General features: G+C 22.0%; 4 protein-coding genes across 14 annotated transcripts in view; 3 read left to right on the top strand and 1 right to left on the bottom strand.

Annotated features, from left to right (window-relative positions):
- The window catches only part of LOC102680166 (ATP synthase subunit alpha, mitochondrial), a 4059-nt gene extending 2164 nt beyond the window's left edge, over window positions 1–1895 (bottom strand). The window contains exons 1-3 of the mRNA XM_006613115.2: window positions 1680–1895; window positions 1246–1356; window positions 806–1156 (exon numbers count right to left, since the gene is read on the bottom strand). Of these exons, the coding sequence (XP_006613178.1) occupies window positions 806–1156; window positions 1246–1356; window positions 1680–1745 (528 nt within the window). The 5' untranslated portion in view covers window positions 1746–1895. The remainder of the gene's footprint in view (window positions 1–805; window positions 1157–1245; window positions 1357–1679) is intronic.
- An 813-nt stretch (window positions 1896–2708) lies between these two features.
- LOC102679945 (guanine nucleotide-binding protein subunit beta-5) lies at window positions 2709–4515 on the top strand. 2 transcript variants are annotated; one of them, XM_006613114.1, is made up of 5 exons: window positions 2709–3212; window positions 3315–3436; window positions 3517–3635; window positions 3715–4072; window positions 4181–4515. In XM_006613114.1, exons 1-5 carry the CDS (start codon window positions 3107–3109, stop codon window positions 4508–4510), a joined length of 1035 nt encoding a protein of 344 aa, XP_006613177.1. In that variant the 5' UTR covers window positions 2709–3106; the 3' UTR covers window positions 4511–4515. The 2 variants fall into 2 exon arrangements, with proteins under 2 accessions (XP_006613177.1, XP_006613176.1); XM_006613113.1 differs by having other exon boundaries at window positions 3315–3451.
- A 690-nt stretch (window positions 4516–5205) lies between these two features.
- On the top strand, window positions 5206–7274 carry LOC102679823 (ubiquitin carboxyl-terminal hydrolase 14). The gene is made up of 6 exons (XM_006613112.2): window positions 5206–5221; window positions 5331–5509; window positions 5594–6058; window positions 6178–6444; window positions 6532–6820; window positions 6914–7274. Exons 1-6 carry the CDS (start codon window positions 5206–5208, stop codon window positions 7192–7194), a joined length of 1497 nt encoding a protein of 498 aa, XP_006613175.1. The 3' UTR covers window positions 7195–7274.
- Window positions 7275–8031: 757 nt separating this feature from the next.
- The window catches only part of LOC102679102 (tyrosine-protein kinase Src42A), a 10133-nt gene continuing 7977 nt past the window's right edge, over window positions 8032–10187 (top strand). For 4 of the 10 annotated variants that reach the window (XM_006613107.2, XM_006613106.2, XM_006613105.2 and 1 more), the window contains exon 1: window positions 9395–9786. Coding sequence is in view for 2 of the 10 variants with exons in the window: in XM_031509270.1 (XP_031365130.1) it covers window positions 8382–8434 (53 nt within the window). In the remaining 8 variants the exon portion in view is untranslated. Of the gene's footprint in view, window positions 8435–9394; window positions 9787–10187 lie in introns of those variants that run through there. The other 6 variants (XM_006613110.2, XM_031509271.1, XM_031509270.1 and 3 more) reach the window with 5 other exon arrangements.

The raw sequence follows: 10187 nt of genomic DNA, 5'->3' as shown, positions 1-10187 counted from the left end.
ATATAAAAATATATATATATATATATATATATAGGAAAAAATCAAATATTAATATATTTGATAAATCAATCTAAATCAAAAATGTTAAATATACTATGAATTTTGATCCAATTTTTTTTAATTTATTTCAAAAAATTAATTCTATGTATACATAATTAGAATTAAATTTTTATATAGATTTTTCTTATTTAAAATAAAAAAAATATTCAAAATGATAATCTTCATCCTATAATATAATTCTATAATATAATAAATCCTATAATATCCTATAACATATCTATTTGAAGAATAAACCTATGTCATGAACACCCATTAATTAATTAACTTTTATAAATTAATTATTATATGATTATATGAAAGAAAAATGTACAGCAATATATAAATAAAAGTGAAAAAATTTACACAAATAATATCCAATGCAAATGTTGGCAAAAATTAAAACAATTAAAATAAAGTAACAAGGTGATCTCAAAGAGAGGAAGAAAATTGCTATTTTGAATATTTCTTTTAATCTCTACAAATAAAAAGAGATAAGAAATGAATAGAAAATAAAAAACTATTACTCTATTACAATTATATATAAAATTTATTTTTTGAACTAAATAAAAAATGAATGAATTAAAATTCATAGTATAAGTGATTTCTTTAATTCAATAATATTATCAAACATATTGATAATATTATTCATTTTTCCCTTATGATGATATTGGAATATGATTAATTTTATAATAAAATAAAATATATAAAAAATTAAAAGAAATACAATTTAAAGATAAAAATACTTATACTTTAATGAGAATAAATACCTAGGAATGATGCCAGGTGCTTTAGTACCAATACGGAATCTCAATTTGCTGTTAAGTGGTCCTTTACCATCAATAGGATTTCCTAATGCATCTACAACACGTCCTAACAATTCTTCTCCAACCGGAACATCAACAATAGCTCCAGTACGTTTAACAATATCACCTTCTTTAATGTGTCTATCATTACCAAAAACGACAACACCAACATTATCTGGCTCCAAGTTCAGAGCCATGCCTTTTAATCCTGAACTAAATTCCACCATTTCATCAGCTTGAATATTTTTAAGACCATAAACACGGGCAATACCATCACCAATACTAAGCACTCTACCAGTTTCTTCAAGATTAGCCTACCAGATTATGTAACATTTGATAAAAATTAATATTATATAAACAATACATAAAAAATTAATAAAATTTATTAATAAAATTATTTTACCTTAGGAGCTGCACCCAGAATTCGTTCTTCCAAAATGGAAGAAATTTCAGCAGAACGCCGAGTACAAGATACATGATATTTGCAAGAAGATATACTAAGAGGCCATTTAACCTGTAATATTAAATTAAAATTAATTATTATTATATTTTAGAAACAGAATACCTAAATACTTATTACATAACTTGTTACTATTTATTCTATTTATATAATCTATTGCACAAAAAAAAAAATTTAGAACACATATTTTAATTATCATAAAATTTTGATAAAAATTGTTATAATGAATGAAAAATTTAATAATTTTTTCAAAAGTAAAAATTAAGATAAATAAAATATGGATTCATATGATTATTGCAAAGTAGAAAATGTCGGCAATCCATTTAAATATTTTCTCATAAACAAATTACAGAAAAAAAATTATTTTTTTATATTACCTGAATTGTAGCGTTCGGCAATTGTCTTGCTATCGAAGAAACCAAACGTAAGGATAGAAGAGCCATTTTAATATATTATAAGCCCGTTAACCGGACTATGAATTCCGAAACGAAGAATGATCAAGACAGAGACAGGTCCAAGAACGTCTCATGTAGCCCCACTCTGATAATCTTACCGGCAGGAAGTCAATATCCATCGATTTGCGCGTAACCTCGTATCCAGATACATATAGTAGTTCATAAATCAAATTATTTGATGTTTAAAAAACATAAAAAGTATATTATATAAATTATATTTCTAACAAGTTTTTTTAATGTATATATATGACTAATTAATTTTATAATAATAAGATATTAATATACTAATTTTGGGTACGAGATTATTTAGAATTATGCAATGCTGTTACAAACAATTGGCGCCAAATTTTGGATTTGAAATATATACTGTGCAATAATTGCATGTTAATATTATAATATATAATATATAATGTCATGTTAAAATAATTATTTTATATATAAAAATATATAATTAATATTTATGTAATTATTAAAAAATAATATTATTATATAATAAATAATATTATTGTGTATATCATATATTATTTTTATAATAATTATATAGTTTCTTTCATTATGAAAAAAATATATATTTGATATTTTATTTAAATTACTAACATATAAATTTTAATAAATTATTTGTTCCTTAATATAATATTACATAAATTCAATGCTTTAAGAATAATATATTGTTTTTAATTTATTATATTTAATATTTAATATTTTTTAATAATATAATATTTAATATTTAATATTATAATTATTATAATATAATAATATAATAATATAATATAATATTTTTAATATTTTTTAATAATAAATTATTTTTATAATTAGGACAGAATAATAGAGTTTTTTTTAGTATTTTATTATATAAAAGTTTTAATACTTATGATTTTAAAAAATTTTATTAAGTTGCACTTCTATAAAATATCATGTTCAGGTTAAGTTGATTAAATATGAAAGCATCATTGCACCGGCGCTAAAGTTTGTTATTGTTGTATTGTATTGATTAGTAATAACTGCTTTTAAAAGATATTTTATTACAATTTTTATTTAATAAAGAAATAAGAAATTATTAAAAAAGAAGTGAAAAATGTAAAAAATTGTGAATCTATACAAAAATATCTATCATTTTGTAAATTATTTTTAAATTTTTTTTTCAAAATTGATAAATGATAGAATAGATAATCCATTGTTTACATGGATTATTACTTTATATTTAACAATATAAAAATTATTTTAATTAAAACATATATTTTAGATAAAGTTAATTAAATATAACAGAATTTTTATACAAAAATGATATTCTGTTTAATGAAATTACATATTTTTTGTTAAAAAGTATTTAATATTAAACAAATAAAAATATGGATTCTGCTACTGAATCAGAGCATATAGAAAAATTAATAAAAGAAGCTGAAAGCTTAAAAATTCGTTTAGAAGATGAACGACAGAAATTAAATGATATTACTCGTAAATATTAATTTTATTATTTTTTAAAAATAATAAAAAGTTTTTTAAAAATGTATAGAAAGTAAATCATATTAAAATACATAATTAATATTATTGTTTCAGTTGCTAGTGTAGCAGATAGATTAGAAACTATTAGTTGCATTAATGTAAAACCACGTCGTGTTCTAAAAGGTCATCAAGCGAAAGTTCTTTGTTCTGATTGGTCACCAGATAAGCGTCATATTGTATCTTCTTCACAAGTTAGAATAGATTTAATATTTTATTTAAACTTTTAAAGTATTTTTTAATATGAAAATAATTCTAGGATGGCAAAATGATAATATGGGATGCTTTTACAACAAATAAAGAACATGCTCTTACTATGCCAACCATTTGGGTAATGGCTTGTGCTTATGCTCCAAGTGGTGCTCTTGTTGCTTGCGGGTATTAAATATATTTAAAATTTACAAAAGAACAATAATCATTAATTATAATATCTTAATTATTATATTCTTTTTTGCAGAGGATTAGATAATAAAGTTACTGTATATCCTTTAAGTCAAGAAGATGATGTATCAACTCGTAAAAAAACTGTTGCTACACATACATCTTATATGTCTTGTTGTGTATTTCCTAATAGTGATCAACAAATTTTAACGGGTAGTGGAGATAGCACTTGTGCTTTATGGGATGTAGAAAGTGGTCAATTATTACAAAGCTTTCTTGGTCATTCAAGTGATGTTATGTCTATTGATTTAGCACCAAGTGAAACTGGTAACACATTTGTTTCTGGTAGTTGTGATAAAATGGTTTTAATATGGGATATGCGAACTGGTCAATGTGTTCAAAGTTTTGAAGGACATCAATCTGATGTAAATTCTGTATGTAAAAATTTATTATCTTTGTTATTAACATAGCCTATATTATTAAAATAAAACATATTATAATACCAAATTATAAGAAAATGATATGTATATTATGTTGAATAGGTAAAATTTCATCCAGGTGGTGATGCAGTAGCAACAGGTTCTGATGATGCAACTTGTCGACTTTTCGATTTACGTGCAGATAGAGAAATAGCAGTTTATGCAAAAGAAAGTATAATATTTGGAGCAAATGCAGTTGATTTAAGCATTAGTGGACGATTACTTTTTGCTGGTTATAATGATTATACTGTAAATATATGGGATACTCTAAAATGTCAGCGAGTTGCATTTTTATACGGACATGAAAATCGAGTATCTTGTTTACGAGTTTCTCCAGATGGAACTGCTCTCTCTACTGGAAGCTGGGATTCAACTCTACGAGTGTGGGCTTAATTTTATATATATATATAATAAAATTGCATCTATAATTTTTTCACATTAAGTAAAAGTTAAAATTTTCTTTATACGGAAATTTTAAATATTGTATAATAACATTACATTTTATTTTTAATTGAATTTTTAAAATAATAAGATATATCAAATATTGTAATATAAATATATTGTTATAATTATTATATCATAGAAAATAAGTGGAATTAGAAATCATAATTGTCATGATTACAACAATGTGATAGTTTGAAATTAATAATTTTTAGGCTGGTCCTAATTTATAAAATATTCTAAATTATCTGTTTAATTAGATATACTATTATCTTGTATAAAATTTAATAAAAATTCAGTTCATGTATATTTAATATTATTTATTTTTTTTCTTATGTATTACTTAATTTAAATTAATCAAATTATCAAAATAAAAGTTATAATATAATATCAATTTTTTAATTAATTGTCTATTTATTAATTATAATTCATAAAAGTAAATTATATGTTATTCGATTTATATACAATTCATGTTATACTTGGAATATGTATATACTTGCGCGCGCGCGTGTGTTAGTACACGAATGCCTGACGGTGCACTTTATGCACATTAATAATCACTAGTGAAAAAATATATTGTAAATTAAGTACATCAAGTGATATAAATTTACAAAAACAAAAGTTTATTTATAAAGAAAAGAAAAGAAATGCCTCAATATTCAAGTATGTATTGAAAAAAATTAAAAATTTTGAAAAATCTAACCTTAAACTTTTTTATTTAATTTTATGCGAACAGTTTTCAGTATTTAATATATAAAGTATTTTGTTTTAGTTAAAGTAAAGTGGGGAAAAGAACTTTTTTCTAATGTAGAAGTTAATACAGATGAAGAACCAATGTTGTTTAAAGCACAACTTTTTGCACTGACAGGAGTGCAACCAGAAAGGCAAAAAGTTATGTTAAAAGGAATGACATTAAAGGATGATGATTGGGGCAATATCAAATTAAAAGATGTAAGAAAATAATAATATTGATAATTTTATTATAACTAATTATAATGAAAGAGTAAAACTTTTATTATTTTAATTTTATTATAGGGTATTACTGTATTAATGATGGGCTCTAAAGAAGAAGATGTGCCAGCAGAACCAACTGAAAAACCATTATTTTTAGAAGATATGAATGAATCTGCATTAGCCACTGCTTTAGATTTACCAGCTGGTTTGACAAATTTAGGAAATACTTGTTATTTAAATGCAACTGTACAATGTTTGAAAACTGTCCCTGAGTTGAGAGATGCTTTAAAGAATTTTCCAGGGGGACTTGCAGCTGCTGGTAGCTCATCGCTTGTACCTGCACAAAGTATAACTGCTGCATTAAGAGATTTATATGATAGTATGGATAAAGGATCAGCTTTGCCACCTGTTGTTCTTGTCCAAATGATGCATTTAGCATTTCCAAGATTTGCTGAAAAATCTGAACATGGTGGATTTCAGCAACAAGATGCTAATGAATGTTGGACTGAACTTATTAGAATGTTGCAACAAAAATTACCAGCAAAGGTTATTAAATGACTCAATATTTTATTTTAAATATAAATAGTAATATTTCAAATTATATATTTATATATAATTATAATATAATTATATATATTATGTATTCATATATCAAATAATTATAGGAAAATCCTGCCTCAGAAAATAATGGACAAAGTTATAAACCTCGATCATTAATTGAACAATATTTTGGAGGAACATTTGATACAGAATTAAAGTGTATAGAATCTGAAGATGAACCCCCTACTAAAGGAAGAGAAGAATTTTTGCAATTGAGTTGTTTTATTTCAACAGAAGTTAAATATATGCATTCTGGACTTAGAAATAAGATGCAAGAACAAATTACAAAAATGTCACCAACTCTTGGCAGAGATGCAATGTATACAAAAACGGTAAAAAAATTTTATATAGTACAAAACAAAAATTTTTTATTTAAATTATTAAAATTTTTTTTATTAAAAAAATAATATATTTTACAGTCAAAAATTAGTAGATTACCAGCATATTTAACAATACAATTTGTACGTTTTTATTACAAAGAAAAAGAAGCAATCAATGCAAAAATTCTTAAAGATGTCAAGTTTCCACTTGAATTTGATGTTTTTGAATTATGTAGCAGTGAACTTCAAAATAAACTTATACCAATGCGAGAAAAATTTAAAGAATATGAAGATCGCTTAGTAGAAGAATCTCGCAATATAAAAGATAGAAAAGATAAAACAGATAATAAAAAAAAAGTTAAACAAGAATCTTTCTGGTTTTCAGATGGTAATAAAATATAAAAATTAAAAATAAATGGAAAATCAATACTTTTATATATTTTATATATTTATATTATTATATATATTATTATAATTACAGATATAGGATCAAATAACAGTGGTTATTACTCATTACAAGCAGTTCTAACACATAGAGGACGATCAAGTAGTAGTGGCCATTATGTAGCTTGGGTTAGACAAAAAAATGACACATGGTTAAAATGTGATGATGAAAATGTTAGCGCTGTAACTAGTGAAGAAGTATTAAAACTCAGCGGCGGCGGTGATTGGCATTGCGCATACGTTCTTCTATATGGTCCAAAAATTTTAGAAGTACCTGATACAGATAATAATGAGGATTCAAATATTAACAATAAGTAATTCTTATGTAATCAACAAGTTTTCCATAAAATCTGAAACATTTCCACTGTGCATTAGGCAAATGCATTTTTTTATACAGATGAATGTTATTATAATTTCAATGTTAAGATACTATAGCATACTATTTGCAAAATCAATGGAAGTTATTTCCTACTAAATTATGAAAATCTAATAATAATATATTACTTATATAATTTTTGCATAATGTGAATATATAAAAGCTATACATTCATTGATTCTATACGCTTAGAAAATATGGTGATAATGAATCTTTGAATTATACAATAATAGATAATTATTGTAAACCATTAAAGTGTTCTTTTATAATAACATTACAATAAAATTACAATTAAAATTAGGATCATCTTCATTAATTTATCAATGTTCTCAATATTTATATTCATTTTATCAATATTTACTACTTTAAAAAATATATTAAAAATATTATACAAATATATAATATAGTATTTTTACAATAATATGTAGAACAACAACAAAAATATAGATCAATAATATGTAATCATAATATTCAAAAAATATTTTTAATATAAATATAATTCATTATAATTTTATTATTGTTTATGCAAAAAATAAAAACACTGAATATTATTAAAAAAAATTAATATATAAATAACATCTCTTTAAATTTAGTCTGAATATAAATTAAAAAAAGAATAGATTTCTATTAATATTTTTACGACATATCTTGTACAATATTCAATGAAAAATATTATTAATTTTTTTTTTATTTTTTTTTATAGAATTATAAATTATTATATTATATTTTATAATATTTGTATATATATTTTGGATTAAACTGGTAAAAAAATGTTTTTTAAAAATTTGATAAAAATATTTAAAATAAATATTGATTTATCTATATTGATTGATCTATATCTACAAAGACATAACTGGATAAAACGATAAAATCTGATAATATAATAAATGGGCTCTCATACATACATACATACATACATGGATAAAATACGATACGATATATTCCTATGCACATAGATATATATGAAAAATTTAAGATAGATAATCTGAAATGAGTAACCAGTGCAGTCATAGATACTAACGATTACGGTTCTTAATATTATACATATATCGCATAATTTATCAAAAAATACCGCGTAATACGTTTAGAAAGTTACAATCACGTGGATATACCGTACTAAATTGTTCTAATGCATTCTAAAACGTTTCGTAGTAAAATCCTATACGCATTCAAATTTTTCAGGTAATAATTAAATTGATAAAAATTATATATATATATACATAATATATAATTATATATTATATCATTATATGTCATATTAAATTTGATATGTATTAATATAATCAGTGAAATTGATATAGCATTATACCATATTCTAGTGATATGATACAAAATTATATATCATGCTATACTATAATGATTAATATACATATCATTATATTAAATATTTCACTACGTTTATGTTTGTTGCGCGCACGAATAATTAAGAAATGTTATTTAATTTTATTTGACAATTAAATATATATAAATATAATTAACAACGATAAATTAAGTTATTCTAAAGAAAATAAATCAATAATTCATACAGAGAAATATATAACGTATGTTATATTGTCTTTTTATAATTTCAATAAATATTTTTTTTTATTCAGTATAGCAAATCAAATATAATAATTATTTTTTAAGTAGTAAAATTAATAATAGAAATTTAAAACTACATAATAATGTATATATAAATAATAAAAACATATATTTAATTTAGAAGAAATTACAATTTTTTTCAAACAATAAGACGTTTCAAACATAAAAAATAAACAGATATATTTAATAAAATTATATCGCTTTGATATTTTTACTTACATATTTACATAATTTAATATATATCATTAATTTTTTTTATTTTTACTTATATTTTATGTTAAAAAAATGTTTTAATTGTTCTTTTATTTTAATTAGAAAAATTATCAAATTAATTACAATCTTTCAAATTTTTTTTATTATTTAATTTTATTATTTATTAAAATATTTAAATATTTATTTTTTTTAATTAAAATAAAGAATGAATATTTTATAATATCTTATATGATACAGTAAAGATATGTTAAATAAAAAATTATATAAATAGTAATTCAACGACTTGTATTTTTGATTGAAATGGTGGAAGGATCGGTTAAATTCGGTTTTAGCCGAACCTACCCGAAAGTTATAATTCGCTAGTTACTGGCTACCTTCACCATGGGTGTTTTCACCTCTTTGTTGGTTTCTGATGAAAAGTTTGTTCGTTTATCGCGTTTGTTCTTCAAATAAATAATCTTAGACGTGTCTAAAATATTATACGGAGTGTGTTCATTTCGTAATTATATTTTTTGATGACAGATTGGGTGTGTGTTTTATTTTTCGCTGTTTTCAGTATCGCACATGTGAAAATTAGAATTTTGACGGATCTGATTTAATGCAATGGCGACGTTATTTTCCATTATATTATCTACGTTTCTTTTTATTATTAATTATTATTGTGCTTCTGAAAATTCTTGTAATTATGCAATATCAGTGCTAAAAAATCAACAATAGAAAAGGAATGATCTTCTTCTAGTGTAAGACAATTTATATTGTTCCTGGATATTATGAACCGGTGGATCTAATTTAAATCGAGCGGGCTCTCTTATAAAAAATATTTTTTTCTTTAACTTTATCGTAAATTTTTATGATATATTTTTTTGAAAAAATATTATTTATTTAATAGAATAAAAATAAATTCATAAAAAAAAACTTTAAAAAACTTCAAAAAAAAAAACTAAAAATTAACTTTAAATTGAAATTTGGATTTTATTTATTATATATTTTTTTAAATTTTATATTTTAAAAATTTGTTAAAGATATTTTCACATTTATTTCTTATTTAAAAAATAATTATATTTGCATGAATATGTTTATTAAAAATATAATCAAATATTTAGATAAATCTTTATTTTATATCTCTGAATTAATTTTGTTT

This window comes from Apis dorsata, unplaced genomic scaffold (genome assembly GCF_000469605.1).
Source record: "Apis dorsata unplaced genomic scaffold, Apis dorsata 1.3 scaffold_135, whole genome shotgun sequence".
NCBI classification, from domain to species: Eukaryota; Metazoa; Arthropoda; class Insecta; order Hymenoptera; family Apidae; genus Apis; species Apis dorsata.
This window is presented reverse-complemented; position numbering and strand designations above follow the sequence as displayed.

Excerpts from the sequence above, each read along its gene's own strand:
- LOC102679945 (XM_006613113.1), top strand. The coding sequence starts at position 3,107 with ATGGATTCTGCTACTGAATCAGAGCATATAGAAAAATTAATAAAAGAA. Across the intron at positions 3,452-3,516 it reads ATATTGTATCTTCTTCACAA|GATGGCAAAATGATAATATG; the intron begins GTTAGAATAGAT and ends AAATAATTCTAG. Across the intron at positions 3,636-3,714 it reads GGTGCTCTTGTTGCTTGCGG|AGGATTAGATAATAAAGTTA; the intron begins GTATTAAATATA and ends TCTTTTTTGCAG.
- LOC102679823 (XM_006613112.2), top strand. Across the intron at positions 5,510-5,593 it reads GCAATATCAAATTAAAAGAT|GGTATTACTGTATTAATGAT; the intron begins GTAAGAAAATAA and ends ATTTTATTATAG. Across the intron at positions 6,821-6,913 it reads ATCTTTCTGGTTTTCAGATG|ATATAGGATCAAATAACAGT; the intron begins GTAATAAAATAT and ends TTATAATTACAG.